We start from the raw sequence: 19,721 nt of genomic DNA on the forward strand, positions 1-19,721 counted from the left end.
AATAATCCAAGAAGACAACAACAAAGGTAAAGGAATTAATGGATGGAGGTGGAAACGGAAATACAAAGAGAAACATATTTTTAAAAAAGCAGGCACGATGCTGTCTCTGAATTGTGTAATCTGAGTTTCTAATGCGGTGCTACATAGTCGTGACGCGCTGACCTACATTCCACAGCTGTGAGGATATTCAGAGCATCTCCGCTTCACCGGCTCCAAGCCATCAGATCCCAAATGCACCTATTGAACTGTGACCCTGGAACCAGTTTTCTTATCTATTTCAGATAAAATTAACACTTAAAGCACATGCTTAAATATAACTTAATAAGCATGTGAAATATCACTTGTTTTCACTCATCGAGTCAATGTGTTTACTTTCATGTACTGTAGGCTATAGTCTCTTTAAGCGAAACAATCACAAAAACTCCAACACAACACAAACTCTTTCAAATGTCAAACATAACAGTTCTTTCCCTTCACTAAAAACACTTATAAAATAACACTTAATTTCAACATTTATTCTGTCTAGTCAAGGGGAACTAAAAAGAAAACAACAGAGAATAACATGATGCATTAGACAGTGATTCACCATCATCAAACACGGCTCATTCAGGTCATCAGCTCATTAGCACAGGCCTGAAATGGAAGCGTCAGATTCCTGGAAGAGAGTTGAACCGCACCGCGCTGAAACACAAACATACAGTGTCAGGCTGCTGTTATGTTATATGCCTCACTGACTCTCGGCAGAATCACAGTCATGCTCCATTTATTTTAAAGTAACTGGTTTAGATGTTCATCCTCTGCCTGAAATACACGCTCCAAACAGAGGCTGAAGTGCAGACACGTGTGCTTCTTCAGGAAGAGGGAATTCCTCTCTGAAAACTGGAGCACACACAAAAGAGGGATTTGCAAACGAGAGAGAGAGAGAGAGAGAGAGAGAGAGAGAGAGAGAGAGAGAGAGAGAGAGAAGTGTGCAGAGCAAACGCTTTGATCTGCTGTAGCTGCAAGCTGAGGGTTAAAATAGCTCAGACAGCTTTAGTTTTTTTCTATTATCCATTCTTTTTGGGAATGCTCATTAGCATTGCAAATAGTGCAAGAACAGTAATCTTTATTTCTTTTTTTTCAGTGCACTCCCTTTAATCTAACTCCCAAATGTCTTTTTGAAAAGAATGAAAAAGTGTTTAGGGACCCAAAATAAGATATAGCATGCATTGTGGCATCTTGATGAAGCAAAATTTAAAAGCAAATACTGTGTTCGTAATTAAGGTTTTTAAAGCATTAATTTGAAATTGTATACACTACATTTTATGTTAATCAGCTATTGACAAGGACAAACACTGGCGTCTAAAAATATTTACCTTATTCCAATTTTAATCCATAATTCTTATTTTCTGACGCCCCCTGCTGCACAAAATTGTTAGTACATATTTCATCTGTCGTGCACAGATATATACATTTTGAAAGGCATTCATACCAATTAAAAATAAAACCCTAAATGTTATGTAAAAATGTCTTTAGAGTACAAAGATCATTTATATACACATTCAAAAGGACAACCAGTCTTAAAAATAAAATTTATTAGCATCTCTCTAATGTGTGTATAAATAAAAACATTTATAAGAAATAATGCATATACGCATTATGAGCCGAACAATAACTGGATTATAGGTGATACAAAGGAGAAGAGGCTTACAAACCTCCGATTTTTTTCTTTCCTTGTAACACAGTCAGTTTCTCAGTATATGTCTGTGAGAAATGTACCTCAAAACTCAAACAATATGCATATCTAGAAGTTTCAACACTACATTCGGTCAGAAGAATAAAAGAACGACAAAAGTTCAACAGCAACAACGGAGGAGACAACGTGGAGTTTTGGCAGTTTTACAATATTCAGTTAAGAGAGAACTTTGCAAAACAGCTTCAACATTGACAAATTAAAAACGGTGAACGGATAAGTGCCTCACTGTGATAATCTAACTCCTCCTACAGCAGTTGCACCAATGCATTTGCTGTTTTTCTTAAATATCCGATGATAAACAGCACGGTTAAAATGATCGAAGTGAAACAATCTTTAAAGATCTTCTTACATTTCAGAATAAAACCTTTGTATAATGAATAAAAATGCACAAAAGTGGTAAAATAAGATATATTTTATATTGCTAACAACATCTGTCAGTATATGCATGAGACTGGACCTTCAACTGTAACTTCGTGATATAAGGATCACTGTAACATCTGTAACGCAATCATTCTGTGGGCTCTGTTATATCGAGTTTTCTAAGGCAAATCTGAGGAGTTAAGACCTCCTCCTCCTCTGCCGTTCACAACACGATGGTTTTGGTCATGCTTTCAACACACAACGTGGTTTAAATAAAATAAAAAACACTCTGAATTCGACAGATATGCACGCATAACAAAAAAAAAAAAAAAAGTTGTCAGCTGTTTTGGTCTAAAGGTGGAAATAAAATAAAAACGACACACGTTTAACACCAAAAATGCCAATAGGTACAGGCAACGGCCAGCTTTTAAATAACACTGTATGACGCCGCCATGAACAAAAAACAACAACAAAAAACAGTAACAATGCTGAATTGGCCTTTTTGTGTTTCCTTCCCCCCCCAAGTCTGTATTTTAAATGCCATCTGTCAAAAAATAAACTGTCAGATCAGGAGCACAATGTCAAACAGGTCATCTGACAAAGTGAAAGCGGAGCAGGAAGAGAGTGAACTGATGTGCCAGTGCATGATGGTTAAGAGCATGAGAGCCCCGGTGACCTCTAAAGCCCGATGGAATGAAGGAAGTACACAAGAACTCTGACGGTGATGTGCTCTCTGCTCATCCCATGTCTTTAGAGTGCAAAGATACCCTTATCTGATGCGTTGTGTGATGCACACACAAACACACACATATACATATATAGAGAAGTAAATATATGTATATATGCATATATGTCTAGCTTTAATGTGTCCGTAACTAAAACTCTGAGAACTCCTTTGCGCATTTTTCTGTAACAGATACACGAATGTCTTCCTCTTCATAGTCGTCAAAGTTGCTTGTGTCTCCAGGACCTCGGCACTTCGGTATGAACGGCGCCTCCACCTGGTGGGTGATAGGAGACACTGAACAGTTAATACAGAAGTGCATGACATTATGACATCCTTGTTCACTTGTTACTCAACTAATATATATATATATATATACAGTACAGGTCAAAAGTTTGGAAACATTACTATTTTTAATGTTTTTGAAAGAAGTCTCTTCTGCTCATCAAGCCTGCATTTATTTGATCAAAAATACAGAAAAAAACAGTAATATTGTGAAATATTATTACAACTTAAAATAATAGTTTTCTATTTGAATATACTTTAAAAAAAATAATTTATTCCTGTGATGCAAAGCTGAATTTTCAGCATCATTACTCCAGCCTTCAGTGTCACATGTAACATCCAGTCTATCACATGATCATTTAGAAATCATTCTAATATTCTGATTTATTATGAGTGTTGGAAACAGTTCTGCTGTCTAATATATTTGATGAATAAAAGGTTAAAAAGAACTGCATTTATTCAAAAAAAAAAAAAAAAATTCTAATAATATATTTTCTTTACTATCACTTTTTATCAATTTAACACATCCTTGCTGAATAAAAGTATTGATTTTATTTAAAAAAAAAAAGAAAGAAAAAAAATTACTGGTCCCAAATTACTGACCAGTAGTGTATATTGTTATTACAAAATATTTATATTTTAAAAACATAGCTTTTTTTTTTTTTTTTCTTTTTATTCATCAAAGTATCCTAAAAAAGTATCACATGTTCTGAAAAAATATTCAGCAGCAGAACTGTTTCCAACTTTGATAATGAATCATCATATTAGAATGATTTCTAAAGGATCATGTGATAATGATCCTAAAAATTCAGCTTTGCATCACAGAAATAAATGATAATTTAAAGTATAATAAATTTAAAAACAATTATTTTAAATTGTAATAATATATCACAATATTACATTTTTTTTCTGTATTTTTGATCAAATAAATGCAGGCTTGATGAGCAGAAGAAACTTCTTTCAAAAACATTAAAAATAGTAATGTTTCCAAACTTTTGACCTGTACTGTATATATATATATATATATATATATATATATATATATATATATATATATAATTATATATATATATATAACAGACAACAGCAGTGTCACTTTAAGACATCATGTAGTGGACTAATAAATGGGTGGGAGGAGACGCAAAAACATCACAACACTCAATGTGGTGGGTGTAGTAAAGGAAATCCTGCTTTTGAGGTAAACTAAGGTGCAAATTACATAACTGAAGACTGAGCATCATACCTTTCTCTCATAGATGGCTATCCAATCCGTTGTGGCAAACCATTTGTGGTTTTTGATATCACTGACACCATTCCTCAGGTTGCCGTAGCGCTTGGTCAGGTCCACCTGCAGCAGATTCCTCAACAGATCTTTCAGATCAGAACTGAAGTGTGAGGGGAATCGTACCTACAAAACACGTTCACGTTGCTATTTTAATTGTGCATTCATTGTACATTCAAATAAATCTAATTGCTTGGCCATGTGACATATACTAAAGACAATGCAACTTATCAGTACCTTTCCAGACACAATCTTCTCATAGATCTGAATAGGCTGGTCTGCAAAAAATGGGGGATATCCAGCTGCCATTTCATATATGAGAACGCCAAGGGCCCACCAGTCCACAGCTTTGTTGTATCCCTAAATTTCAGAAACAATTGAGTGATCTGCCCTGCTTGGAAATTTGTATTGAACTGAATTTTAAAAACTCGAGGCTCACCTTGCTGAGGATGATCTCTGGTGCCAAGTACTCTGGAGTTCCACATAATGTCCAGGTTCTGCCTTTTACTCTTTTTGCAAAACCAAAGTCTGTTACCTGTGCGGGAAACAACAGTTCAGTACATTTAAGGGTCCTGTATCATCTGTTCTAACATAAAATAACATTAAATGCTCTAATTAAATGCAACACTCTCTTGGCAGGTCTTCCAGCCAGTTCTATCTATCTGTAAGGGAGAGGTTATTATGTGAGTATAGGACAGCATAAGTCTAAGTGGACGTCCATGACATGCGGAGTCCCACAAGGCTCAATTCTTGCACCGCTCTTGTTTAGCCTGTATATGCTCCCACTAAGTAAAATAATGAGAAAGAACCAAATTGCCTATCACAGCTATGCTGATGATACACAGATTCACCTAGCCTTATCGCCAAATGACTACAGCCCCATTGACTCCCTCTGCAAATGCGTTAATGAAATTAATAGTTGGATGTGCCAGAACTTTCTTCAGGTAAACAAGTAAAAGACTGAAGTCATTGCATTTGGAAACAAAGATGAAGTTTTCAAGGTGAATGCATACCTTGACTCTAGCGGACAAACAACTGATTCTGGAGACAGACCTTAGTTTCAGTAGTCATGTCAAAGCAGTAACTAAATCAGCATACTATCATCTAGAAAACATTTCAAGAATTAGATGTTTTGTTTCCAGTCAAGACTTGGAGAAACTTGTTCATTCCTTTATCACCAGCAGGGTGGACTATTGTAATGGTCTCCTCACCAGCCTTCCCAAGAAGACCATTAGACAGCTGCAGCTCATCCAGAACGCTGCTGCCAGGATTCTGACTAGAACCAGAAAATCTGAGCATATCACACCAGTCCTCAGGTCCTTACACTGGCTTCCAGTTACATTTAGGATTGATTTTGAAGTACTTTTACTCGTTTATAAATCACTCAATGACCTAGGACCAAAATATATTGCAGATATGTTCACTGAATATAAACCTAACAGACCACTCAGATCATTAGGATAGAGTCAGTTAGAAATTCCAAGGGTTCACACAAAACAAGGGGAGTCCGCCTTTAGTTACTATGCCGCCCGCAGTTGGAATCAGCTTCCAGAAGAGATCAGATGTGCTAAAACATTAGTCACATTTAAATCTAGACTCAAAACTCATCTGTTCAGCTGTGCATTTGTTGAATGAGCACTGTGCGATGTCCGAACTGATTGCACTGTATTTTACGTATTCACTGTATTTTATGTAAAAAATAATTTTCTATTTTTAACTGTTTTAAATTCATTTTAAATGAGTCGATTTTTAAATAATTTTCAAAGTTTTAAAATTGCTTGTTTTATTTTATTTTTTAAATTATTTTACTTTCTTTTATGTAAAGCACTTTGAATTACCATTGTGTACGAAATGTGCTATATAAATAAACTTGCCTTGCCTTGTTTACTGCAGTACACTTATCGAGACTTGTCACTGCACTTACATCTTATTGCTTTTTTGTTGGTTTTGATTGCTTCTATTGTCCTCATTTGTAAGTGGCTTTGGATAAAAGCGTCTGCTAAATGACTAAATGTAAATGATATAGATGCACCGATACTGAATTTCTCTGCCGAAACCGATAGCTGATTATTCAGAATGATATCTGCTGATACCGATTTTCTTAAAGGGGACACTGGATGCAAAATTCACTTTTATATGGTGTTTGAACTTAAATGTGTTGGCAGTGTGTGAACACAACCACCCTACAATAATAAAAATCTACCCAGTGCTTTTATTTTAAATCACAGATTCTGGGCAAAGTGACGTCAGGCCCCTCCCACGACTGTTGACAGACACTGCCGTTTTAGCATAGACCCGCCCTGAGTGAGCTGTAAACAGTCCGTCATTGTTTCGACGCCGCTGCAGATGTAGACAAGATCGGCTCCTGAGCAATTGAGGTGTTCTGTTGTTGGATGTAAGAATGAACATAGCATTCGTGATTCACTCCCGACATCTGAGCTGCAGTGGATTACTTTTGTTTTTGAAGGGAATGCACTCCCCGATCTACATAAATGTGTTTATGTTTGCATGAATCATTTTACTCTAGACTGCTTCTGAACGAGGCACAATTCAAGGCAGGTTTTGCTAAAAAGTTCAAACTCAAGGATGGATCAGTTCCCACTGTTCATTATCCAGCTGCATCTCCAGAAGTAAGTCGCACACTTTATATTTCTTATGATTATTTGCAAATCGCCTTTGCTCTTCCACAGAAGAGAGGGGTGTGGTGAGCAGAGCTCATTATCATTTAAAGAGACATGCACCGAAACAGGTCGCTCTGATCAGAGCTGTTTTTGACAAAGTAAAAAGTGTGTTGTTTTACACGACCACTGAAGAAATTTAACCAAAGTATGTTGCAGACAGTTCATGAAGACTGTAAAGAATCATACCAACTTGTGGAAAATGGACATCTGATTTCCCCTTTAAGGGAAAAAAAAAATGATGCTGTAAACTACACAGGGAACCTTATAATTTGGCACATTAATATAATATTAAAGGTTAAAATTAACAGCAGAGTTATTATATTCAACTGCTATTTATTTTCAGATATCATAATTACACTCAAATAAAAATGTAAATGTCTGTTTACAACTCAATTGCACATAGTCTTCCAGATTTATTCAAACATATCGGGTGGTCTCGAGACGTACACTCGATTCAGCGACTGAGAGGGCTCCTCTCCAGCTGAAAAAAATTCATATCGGTGGCATATACACTGATACGATATATCTGTGACAGGCTCATATCGGCCGATAAAATCGGCAAAACTATATATCGGTCGGGCTCTAATCCTTGTTACTGTAAGTTAATAAAAATGCTAATTCTCATGTTAATTCATAGTGCATTAACTAATGTTAACAGATACAACTTTACATTTTTAATAATGTATTAGTACGTTTAAATTTAATATTAACTAACATTAATAAATGCTATATAATTAGTTTGTTAACTAACAGTTAATACCAACAAATGAAACCTTATTGTAAAGTGTTCCCAAAGTTTTATATGTTGTTCTGTGTGTTTCACACTCTTGATGTTATAGTGTAGCCCTTTCTTTGCTGTAATGCTTAAAACCAGACTGTCTTATGGTGTAGGTGTTTCTTTGGTGTTGTTGTTTTGGGCAGGTTGTAGTTTCTTGCAGCTATATTTCAGATTGTGTTTGGCTATAATTGTGAGTTCAATTAAGAACAGAGCACATTGTGTGTGTGTAAATGGATTTAGAAACTGTATTTTTGTTCTCATAATTCTTCTAGTTACCTGTATATATCCATGCTGGTCAATGAGTAGGTTTTCAGGTTTCAGGTCTCTGTAGATGAGGTCTAGTGAGTGGAGGTACTCGAAGGTCAGGACAATCTGTGCAGCATAAAACCGTGCATGTGGTTCACTGTCGATCAAAGAAATCACATCTAAGAGTTAGAGACAAAATGAGAGATCAGCACGGATCATTGAAGCAAGGCTTTCCTCGGTCAAAAATTAATGTAGAATGTATAGATGACATCAGCTAGATATTTAAAATTAAATACATAAAAGTAGTTAGGATGCATTGTTGTAAACTACTAACATTTACAGAGAAGAATATAACACAAAATGTTCTCAAGCACATTAAACATCACTGACACAATCATTTAACTCCATATACTAGTTGGGTTATATACTAGCAACTAGGGCTGCACGATTATGATTATTATAAATATATAATTTTGATTATTACGATTATCATTTTTTACACTCAATGATGTTTTGAATAGCTTTATACTATTGTTTGAAGCCACTGCATGCCATATTTTTATATGAAAATAAATAAGCTGAAAACACTCACTTATTATTTTCTATAGTATTAAGCCTCAAATGTCAACTATACATAGATTTGGTTTCTTCTTTAAATAAAAAAAAAGTCCAAATATGCATGGTATTATAATGTTATAACAAAACTACAATTAAAACAATGAAAAAAAAACTTAAGATAACGTTTCTTCTTTAAATAAAAAAAAATTGAGAATATATATACACCTTCAGCATGCATATATATAATATATTTTTTTTTTTTTTTTTTGGTAATTGGACCTTTGAATGATTACGTAATTGTGGCATCCGTAATTGTAATCTCTATTAGAAATTCGATTAAGTGTGCAGCCCTACTAGTAACACTTCCGATGCATAATGTGTGAGGAAAAAAAGTAATTCATTTTAAACAAGCAATCCTTGACATTAAAGCTTGAAAAAAAAAAAGAATGCTCGGAAAATAAGAAAACAATTCTTATTGAAAGTAATTAATTTTGATCGGGAAATAATTGAAATTTTATTTTGATAACTTTTGTATCGTTTATATCGCATATCGTTTATATCGCCCATTACTACTTCGCATAAACCTGTGCTGGAGTTTCATGTTAACTGATGCAGTGGTAAACGTATTGCTCTGTTAGTTTAACAGTCTTCACTCACCTAAACCGTCCGATTCTTCTCAGATGTGAGAACATCTCCCCTCCTGGTACATACTCCATCACCATATACAAATTAGAGTTGTCCTGAGAGAAATAAAGTCAGAAGTAGTGGTCAGCAGAGATGGATTTTAGATGAACTGAAGTCTACAATAGTAAACCACACTCCAACTTCCTGTTGGAATTGCTACTCGACTAGTCAATAACACCATTTCTATGTTATGCTTTTATTATTATTATTATATTTTGTAAAAGCTATGCTCACATTATTACTGTAATGTTAACACACTTTTTAAAAATATCAATTTCCTTATTTTACTTGGCTTACTTGGTATTCCATTACACTTCAGTGACTGGAGAAAAATTAAACACTCTTATGAGAAATGCTTTTGCATTTCAAAATGTTTTATGATGCAAAATGAATGTAAACACAGTCAGTTACTTTTTAAGGGACTATAAATGAATGGGGACAAAATATCTGATGTCTATGCTGTTATTAATAACAATCAAACAGCAATGATAAAGAACAAAAAAAAAAAAAAAAAAAAAAAAACACTGATCATGTCTTGAAAAAGCCATGTCTGTTTATTGCCTGTAATTTTTTGCCTGAGTTTTTGTTTTGAAGCTATATGTGACCCTGTCGCTGGGGTATATTTGTAGCAATAGCCAAAAATACATTGTATCGGTCAAAATTATAGATTTTTCGTTTATGACAAAAATCATTAGGATATTAAGTAAAGATCATGTTCCATGAAGATATTTTGTAAATTTCCTACAGTAAATATATCAAAACTTAATTATTGATTAGTAATATGCATTGCTAATAACTTAATTTGGACAACTTTAAGGATGATTTTCTCAATATTTAGATGTTTTTGCAACCTTAGAGTCCAGGTTTTCAAATAATTGTATCTCAGACAAATATTGACCTCCTAACAAACCATACATCAATGGAAACATTATTTATTAAGCTTTCAGATGATGTATAAATCTCAATTTAGAAAAATTGACCCTTATGACTGGTTTTGTGGTCCAAGGTCACATATTTAGATTGATTACACCAAATTGTTCAATTTCTGATTTAACTTGTAATTGTTTTAAACAAATACAAGGAACTTCATGTGCACTTTGTCACTGTGATCCTACAATAAACGTCATATTTTCATCTGCATGATTGACATTCCATTCTTTTTACTTCCAAAATACAATCTCTAATTTCTATTTGTAAACAATGTTGCTTAAATTCATTTTGTTTTAGATTTTTTAGACATTTTTTGTTTTAGATTTTTTAGTTATTTTGATTTGAGATTTGAAGAATGTTTGAGATAAGAGATTAGAAAAATGTGTACACACCATGGTTAAAATTAAACACTTATTTTGCACAAAAAACTCACAAAAAGAAAAGATACAGAAACCATCAATAAGTTTGTTTCAATAACCCTTTTCCTTTCTTGGCCAAGTATTGGCAAATTATTTTCCATCACCACACAAATTTAATGAAATGGCAAGAGGAAGGTGCTGTACTGTACCTTGAAGGAATATTCCAATCTGACGAGGAACGGGAAAGATACTGCTTGTAATATTCTCTTCTCATTTAACGTATGCTCCACTTGTTTCAACTTCACCACCTACCACAAAACAAATAAAAGTTGAATAAGAACTCTTGTGCAGGTCTGTCTAAATTCTTGATTCTGATTGTTACTAAAAACCTCTCAATGCACAGGAAGGTTAATCACAGTTTTAATGCACTTTTCGCTGTAGATTCTACCTTACATTTTAAAACAAATAATTTGACTTTGAAAGCATCATTGATGCTTTTGTCTATAATAACTTCAATTACATTTTCGTTGAAATACTGACAAAGAAATCATAAACACATGGTAATTTTGGTTATCTGCATAATACAACCCACCTTTTGTTTGTCCAGAACCTTCATGGCATAGAACTGATCTGTAGCCTTGTGTTTAACCAGCATGACTCTCCCAAAAGAGCCTGTGCCCAACGTCTTCAGTCTGTCGAAGTCATCTAAACCAGTTGTGCTCTATGGGACAAAACAAACACTCCAAAAACTGTCCATTTGGAAAAAAACATTTAAATAGCACGAAGTATTTAATGCATAATTATATTTCCACTCCAATTTGTTGCTGAAATATAAACATTTAAGTGTTGGCCATCATAAAAACATCCATGAGAGATTTATTCAAACATACAATAAATGAAACACCACTAACAGGCGAAGCAATAATATTATTAATATGTAATATATGACACATTTTTTTCATACATGTATTACATATTCATAATATTATTGCTCAATATATGTATATATAAATGCTCTTCTCCAGAGTAATGTTTTTTTTAGCTATGAAACTATGTAAATTAAATGACATTCCTGAAGTAAAGTGATTATATGAGACTTGATATGTTTCAGTAAGTACTGTTTCTTTCAACACTTTCTGATGTTCATTCATGTTTAACTGCATGCTATAACTAGTAGTAAAGAGGACGGGTTAAGAGCTTTTTTGTTTGAATTTTGTGGTGATACTGGAAGAATCTGAAAGCTGAGACTTTGTTGCATATAAAAAGTAACAGTGCAAAGCTTATTGCAAAAATTGTTTCCACATCAACAGAAAACAGCACGGGCAAAAATACTGATTACGGACTTTAAGAAACAACAGCGGTTCATCAAAACGAAGATGCTTCTTTATGGGAACAGATTTTGGAGAATTTGCTTGCTCATTATGACTCCAGTCCATTTGAAGCCAAAAGCTGTGTGTTTGTAACAAACAAATCCATCATCAAGGCATTTTAACTCCAAACCATTGCTTCTGCCCAAAATTCAAGTTCATAATCCATAATAGCGCTTCCTCCGGTGAAAAAGTGGTCTGATGTGAATCAGGAGAGAAATCTGCACAGACCAATGGTTAATAAGTGGTCTGATGTGAAGCAGCTTAAACAAATATGTGTCTGGATTCTGATGTGAGAGACAACAGGAGATGCACTGTTTTCACTGGAGGAAGTGTTATTATGCATTATGGACTCATATTTTAGTTAAAAACGTCTTAATGCGGGATTTGTGTCATCTTTTGTCTTCTCCAGATGTTCACTGATGGACTGGAGTGCTGTGGATTATTGTGGTTTTTATCAGCTGTTTGGACTCTCATTCTGACGGCACCCATTCACTGCAGTGCATCCATTGCTGAGACACTGATGCAGTGCTACATTTCTACAAATTCTCTGTTCTGATGAAGAAACAAACTCATCTACATCTTGAATGACCTGTGGCTGAGTATATTTTAGTTTTTGGGTGAACTATTCTTTTAACTTAGTCTTCAGCTATTATTGAAAACGAATGCAATCATGTTGCTTTAGTTGCTGACTGTGAATTATGCAGTGATTCATCACTAATAATGAGGAAGAATTAAAACAACAACAACAACAACAAAAAAAAAACCTCACCTGTGCTGGTGATTCCCATTTTCTCAAGAAATCTTCTTTGGCTTTGGCTAGAAACTCTTTCACTGCAAGCAAGAGAAACACAAATCAAAGTACAGTCTTTCAAACGCTCCCTCATTTATAGCTGGACCAGAATTCAACTAAATAACTGACATTAAAAGATATTCAAGTTGACAAATAAACAAGGGAATATTTTTCTAGTTCTAGTGCTTTCTAGACATCAAAATCAGGCACAAGGCTTGTCATGGACATCAGTGATGAAAAGTGTTTCTGTGAAGCATGCATACATTTTATTATTTATTATTAACACAGGAGCAGGACATCAAAAGTATCAGTTAAGACAATCCCACATAAAACAAACAACACAGCAGACTTCAGTTGACCTCAGTGATGGAGAAATGAGGAGGGGAAAAAAAGCGAATCATTAAATATACCGTGGCTTTTCTTACAGAATTTAAGCAAATGTTTTTTTTGGGGGGGTTCATCACTGAGGTAACAATGTAATTTTGATCATACCAAAAGTCTCTACAGATCACCAAGGATTTTCAGGAACATTCACCCACATGGATGAGATGATGAAGAATCAGAGAGAAAAGAGAAAGACAAAGAGAGAGAGAAATAAAAGAAAGACAATCACATCAGTTAGACGGTGCAAGACATGGATTAGACGTGACAAAAGTACAGGGCTTAAAAGAACTAGACAAAGCAAACGCTGAGAGACTCAAAAGAGTATTGTTTATACTGAATAAAACAGTGACGAGGATATTCATCATAGTTTATAAGAACTTCACAAAACATTCAAGAGCACTGCGTACACAAATGGTTTTGGGCACTGTACCATACGTCTGTTTAATTTCTTACAACTAGTTTGTGTCGCTTTAACTGGTTTGAAGGTTTTTACAACAGCAGATGTCTGCAGGAGGATTCTTCTCACCGTCACATCCTTTTATGGTATGTTCTCGCTTCGCAGGCATGTGATGGCTTGGAATGAACCATTGTGTAAAGTACAATCGCTTACGAGTACAAGACTAGAACAGTTCAGAATTTAAGATGAACTTACAGAAATGTATTTTTTTAATTTGTTGTATAGAATAAAATTGACTTTTTTGACAAGATTAGGGATGTGCCAAGATGGTCCAACAACCTATTAATGTTATGAAGGATAAACAGAGGTAATCGGGAATTTAAAGGGATACTCCATCCCAAAATGAAAATTTTGTCATTAATCACTTACCCCCATGTCGTTTCAAACCCGTAAAAGCTCTGTTTGTCTTCGGAACACAATTTAAGATATTTTGGATGAAAACCTGGAGGCCTGTGACTGTCCCATAGACTGACAATTAAATAACAGTGTCAAGGTCCAGGAAAGATATGAAAGTCATCGTCAGAATACTCCATCTGCCATCAGACGTGCAATCTGGGTTATATGAAGCAACGGCAACACTTTATAAGCGAAGAAAACAAAAATAATGACTTTATTCAACAATTCCTTTGTCAACGGTCTCCTCTGTGTCTCTTCATATCACCGTGTCCTCTTCTGTATCATCCGTGTCACATGGATGTGCTATTTCCACGTGTATTTATCTTTGATTTGAAAGAAAACAGCGCATCCTTGTGGCGCGGATGATACAGAAGAGGACACGGTGATATGGAGAGACACAGAGGAGACCGTTGACAAAGGAATTGTTGAATAAAGTCATTATTTTTGTTTTCTTCGCTTACAAAAAGTGTTCCCGTTGCTTCATATAACCCAGATTGCACATCTGATGGCAGATGGAGTATTCTGACGACGACCTTCATACCTTTTCTGGACCTTGACACTGTTATTTATTTGGCAGTCTATGGGACAGTCACAGGCCTCCAGGTTTTCATCCAAAATATCTTAAATTGTGTTCCGAAGATGAACGGGGCATTTACGGGTTTGGAACGACATGGGGGTAAGTGATTAATGATTAAATTTTCATTTTGGGATGGAGTAACCCTTTAACAACAAACTGAACAGTAATGACTCTAATGAATGAAGTGCATAATTTATAAAAACTGACAATGAATGTGAAGCAACATGCATCTAAAAATCCAACTTAAATCAACATTTACAAATTTACCTGAGAATCAATTATTTTTTCATAAACTGTATCCTAAATATCTGTGTTTTTTTTCTTTTTTTCTTAATGCACTGGTATTTTTGAAAAATCTAATGAGAAATCTGCTAGTTTATCAAGACAAAAACACTTGTATTAGACATACATTCTCTGAATAAAAATATCTTATGTATGTCTTGACTTTAGAGTTGCTTCTACATTTTTCTTGTTTCAGGGATTTAAAAAATAAATAAAAGGTGACTGAAATGCATCATTCTGTATCCAGGATGTGCATAGGCAGTTATCTTATGAGGACTTTGTGTTTTATATAAATTATAGTTATTATACCTGTTTTTCTGTTGAACGTATTCTTCCACACATCAAAGCTTCATTAAAGGAATAGTTTATCGCTTTTATACAACAGTTCAAAAAACAAGAAGTTAAAATTGAGTTAGTTGTATTTTAGGCAACAACATTGCCATTTACTTTGTTTTGTCCCAACCAATGAAAACAGCTGCAAACAAAGCCACAACAGAAACACTGCGTTTTCCCCCTAAATGAATCGGCTAAGAGTTTCTGCACAAGATGGTTGAGTGAACAATTCAATGACTCCCTAATAAACACACACACAGTCATTTCTCCCCTCCTACTGGCCTAATGATAAAATCTAACCGCTGTGTGACATTAAAGCATCCTAAATAGTAACAACGCACTGCATTCTGTGAAGTCCACACTGCATTTGGAGATGCAGGTCCGTCACATTGAGCAGTGCATCCAGGGCAAGCATGCGTCACACTTAAACTAACAGAGCTGATAGCATCAAGCCTTTCAAATCTACCAATTAGCTCCTCTTATCCTCTGAAGATGACGAGCTGATCCCATCAATGACCAAAGCATGGAAGCTCTTCGTAATACTAAGATTTAATTCCGCTGTACTGCTTTTAAAGATGCAATGACAGCTGCCTCAGGTTAGTGTGTATATCATATTATTTATTGCATCCATCAAACCCTGCCGCACGCCTGCACAGACGCAGACGCCCTGAAGAAATAAAACACGTCTTTCATGGAAAAGCATGAAGGTGAGTGAATAATTACATAAACAAACACAACAACAGATTAGAGGACATTACTCACTATTAACTAGTTGCTTATTATCATGAACATTACTAGTACAATGGCTACTTATAACGCACATATTAATGCCTTATTACAGATCAATTAACCCTAATACCTAAACATAGCTTTTACAGCTCCCTTACTAGTTTAATTAACTTAATGGCTCGATGTTGTTTACAAGCGCAGTGACTGCTGTTAGCAGGCCCGACCCGAGAGGCGATGCTAATCTCATTTATTTATTCTCCAGCCTTGGTTCTACATCTCAAGACAGCTAGATCAGTTGTTCATTAGTATGTGCATTATCTAAAAGCAAGTGGAGATGTAGAAACCACGTGTGAGCGATAAGAAACAGCGTCTGTGCGAGTGTTTCTCCTGATACGCGCTAGCAGCTAGCGCCTCTAAACTAGCTAACAGCTAATCAAGCCTCTAACCTTTCGGCTCTCTCGCAAACTTGAAGCAGAAGTCACGAAAGCGAAACCATTTGCACGGCTCTGTGCCCTGTTTGTTTGTTTTTTACTTTCAGTTTATATTAGCACGTCCGTTCACGTAACGTAGGTACTGAACGCCTTTGTAGGCCCTCAAAGCTAGTTTGACTCACTTTGTAGCTTCTATCTGACAAATCAACTGAAGCAGGGCGAGATCAATGCAAAAGCATATGGAGAATGCAGAATAAACTCAATTTCGTTATATAAAAGTGCAAACGTCTTGACGTTTAACAGCTAAGTGCTATTAGCATTGGCTACGAAGTTAAAGAAATACTGAGATTATAAGAGCAGCAAGGACTCAAACGCGCCTCCTCTTACCGCTCTCCAGTTCATTGCCTTTCTTGGCAGTAGCTGCGTTTCCCATAATGCGGGAGACACCGGGCGGACCTCAGCGGACGAGACGACAGCGAGTCCTTGGAGAAGCTTCCCTGAACTCGGCCCGTGTCTCGCGGAGCAACGCTTTCTGCGGAAGACGCTCTACGGACTGAAGAATCGGTGGCGGGACAGATCCCAGATCCCTTGGAAGCGTTTCTCCTTCCTCGCCGCAGATGGCAACCTCTTGTCTCTTGACTTTCTCACGGAGTTCTTCACTCGCTGGTGAGCTCTTTCTCTGCTGTAGCAGAGAGAGGCTTCATACTGCCATCTGCTGGACGCGAAGGGCATCAAACGTGCAAGAGTTAACCTGTTAACTGCCACCCCGTCGCCTACGTTTACTTCACTAAATCCTTATCTTATCATGACAAATATATATGTTGGAAAGGTCTAAGACTCCTAAATAGATATTTTACCAATTTTTTTTGTTAAAAATTACGTAGAAAAAAACTAAGTTAATTTATGACAAGAGTGCACCCTCAAAAATCTACATCATAACAGGAGTTCTGACCTTGTCAAAAAAAAAAAAAAAGTCTTCTTCGTTGCCTTTTTCTCTGTCACACTTTAGAAATAATCAGAAATGATATATCAACTGAAAACTTAAAATCTCAAAATTCATGCTTTAAAACCCATTTTAAAATCAGACATTGCATTACCACGGAAATGGTACATCAATATCATGTTATAAAATGTTTTTGTTCATGAATTATAAAGATTTTAGTTTGGAAAGTGCACTTTCAAGTCTATGTTCAAAAATGTGAGTGACAGTTAAATAATAACAAAAATAAGTATATAATATGGCTGCGAGTAAATATAAGCTGCAAAAAAGGTTACTATATTTAGTACAAGGCTGTCTGGTGTATTAATTCATTTACAGCAGCCACAGGATTCATATATGGTCTTAATGAACATTTGGAATGAATTAATGAATAAATTCATATATTGTATTAGCACTAAAAAGTAAAAAGCAAATACTAAAAAGTACATTTGTACATTTATGTGATGTATAAATGTAGCACATGTATTGTTTGATTTATAGTTGTATTAGTTATAAAATTTTGTATGCATGTGTTGAAACTGGAGGTCTCACTTCCCCTTATTGTCACCCCCTTCTGAACTACATTTCCCACTAGCCTTATCTGTTCATCACTGTTCATTGTGTTCAGCTGTCACCACTTACCTTGTTTGCACCTGTCTTTAAATACCCTGGTTGTTTTCTGTCATTGTTACGGAGTCCTTGTTAATTGTCACCCTGGTTAGTGTTTTTGTTCTTTGTTTTCCTATTGTTTCTTGTTTCTGGACTGATTACATGGATTTTGACCGTTGCCTGGCTAGACTTATGATTCTGGATTACCCATTAAACACTGCATTTGGATCTACCTTTTTGTGTGCGTGTCGTGACAGAAGGACTCCGTCATGCTCAGATCCAGCGGTGTGGGATTTCGTATCCGTTCCCCATTCACCATGGAGGAGCGGAGGGGTAGACTCCAGAACTTAACCACCCTTTGTCAAAGGGGGCGTGAGGTGGGTGATCTGGCTCAGGCGTTTTGGACTATTGTGGTAGGGCTGGGGTATAACGATGGGGCACTAAAGGAATTTTTTAATGACTGCCTGGATGACCCTTTGCCTCGGTGGGAGATGAAGGGGCTGGAGATCCTAGACTTTTGGGGGTTCACCAATTACCTGCGCCATCGTGCTCAGTGGGATGGCAGTAACCACCCTTGAGTCTCCGCACAAGAGGGCCGCCAGTCCAGCGCCACAGCACAAGATGGCCGCCAGTCCAACACCACAGCACAAGATGGCCGCCAAGATGGCCGCCAGCCCAGAACCATTGCACAAGATGGCCGAATCTACACCTGTGTTGCCAGACAAGATGGCTGACTCAACGCCTGAGTCTCCATTGCACAAGATGGCCGAATCTACACCTAGAGGGCGGAGGAGGAGAAAGGCGTCTACCGTTCCTCAAAGCACGGAGGACGTTCCCGAGCAGGCCGCTGCCGTCCAGGAGGACGTTCCCGAGCAGGCCGCTGCCGTCCAGGAGGACGTTCCCGAGCAGGCCGCTGGCGTCCAGGAGGAGGGTTCCCGAGCAGCCCGCTGCCGTCCCGGAGGCGGTGCCCGATGCCGTTCCGGAGGCCGAGGCGGTCCCCGATGCTGTTCCGGAGGCCGAGGTGGTGTCCGAGGCGGGGCCCGATGCCGTTCCGGAGGTCGAGGCGGTGCCCGATGCCGAGGCAGTGACCGATGCCGTTCCGGAGGTCGAGGCGGTGCCCGATGCTGAGGCAGTGACCGATGCCGTTCCGGAGGTCGAGGCGGTGCCCGATGCCAAGGCAGTGACCGATGCGGTTCCGGAGGTCGAGGCGGTGCCCGATGCGGTTCCGGAGGTCGAGGCGGTGCCCGATGCCAAGGCAGTGACCGATGCGGTTCCGGAGGTCGAGGCGATGCCCGATGCCGTTCCGGAGGTCGAGGCGGTGCCCGATGCCGAGGCAGTGACCGATGCGGTTCCGGAGGTCGAGGCGGTGCCCGATGCGGTTCCGGAGGTCGAGGCGGTGCCCGATGCGGTTCCGGAGGTCGAGGCGGTGCCCGATGCCGTTCCGGATGCCGAGGCGGTGGCCGATGCCGTTCCGGAGGTCGAGGCGGTGCCCGATGGCGTTCCGGATGCCGAGGCGGTGACCGATGCTGTTCCGCAGGTCGAGGCCGAGGCGGTGGCCGATGCCGTTCCGGAGGCCGAGGCCGAGGCGGTGGCCGATGCCGTTCCGGAGGCCGAGGCCGAGGCGGTGGCCGATGCCGTTCCGGAGGCCGAGGCCGAGGCGGTGGCCGATGCCGTTCCGGAGGCCGAGGCCGAGGCGGTGGCCGATGCCGTTCCGGAGGCCGAGGCCGAGGCGGTGGCCGATGCCGTTCCGGAGGCCGAGGCC

At 37.8% G+C, this 19,721-nt stretch overlaps 1 protein-coding gene across 3 annotated transcripts; it reads right to left on the bottom strand.

Moving 5' to 3' along the window:
* Window positions 1-1,557: 1,557 nt before the first annotated feature.
* LOC109054723 (cAMP-dependent protein kinase catalytic subunit beta-like) lies at window positions 1,558-17,065 on the bottom strand. Of its 3 annotated transcripts, none has more exons than XM_042769378.1 (11): window positions 16,759-17,065; window positions 13,275-13,283; window positions 12,762-12,823; window positions 11,215-11,343; window positions 10,832-10,930; window positions 9,307-9,389; window positions 8,122-8,248; window positions 4,826-4,921; window positions 4,624-4,746; window positions 4,348-4,512; window positions 1,558-3,096 (listed from the first exon to the last, which is right to left on the bottom strand). In XM_042769378.1, exons 1-11 carry the CDS (start codon window positions 16,802-16,804, stop codon window positions 2,971-2,973), a joined length of 1,065 nt encoding a protein of 354 aa, XP_042625312.1. In that variant the 5' UTR covers window positions 16,805-17,065; the 3' UTR covers window positions 1,558-2,970. The 3 variants fall into 3 exon arrangements, with proteins under 3 accessions (XP_042625312.1, XP_042625314.1, XP_042625320.1); XM_042769380.1 differs by lacking the exon at window positions 16,759-17,065 and adding an exon at window positions 13,693-13,987; XM_042769386.1 differs by lacking the exon at window positions 13,275-13,283 and having other exon boundaries at window positions 16,759-17,064.
* Window positions 17,066-19,721: the final 2,656 nt, after the last annotated feature.

Source organism: Cyprinus carpio, chromosome A2 (assembly GCF_018340385.1).
Source record: "Cyprinus carpio isolate SPL01 chromosome A2, ASM1834038v1, whole genome shotgun sequence".
NCBI lineage: Eukaryota > Metazoa > Chordata > Actinopteri > Cypriniformes > Cyprinidae > Cyprinus > Cyprinus carpio.

Bases quoted from the DNA above. Each gene is read 5' to 3' on its own strand.
- LOC109054723 (XM_042769378.1), bottom strand. From the start codon at position 16,804: ATGGGAAACGCAGCTACTGCCAAGAAAGGCAATGAACTGGAGAGCG. The intron at 11,344-12,761 runs GTGAGGTTTTTT...TTTGTCCCATAG, and splicing joins AATGGGAATCACCAGCACAG to AGCACAACTGGTTTAGATGA. The intron at 8,249-9,306 runs GTGAGTGAAGAC...TTTGATCGACAG, and splicing joins AGAAGAATCGGACGGTTTAG to TGAACCACATGCACGGTTTT.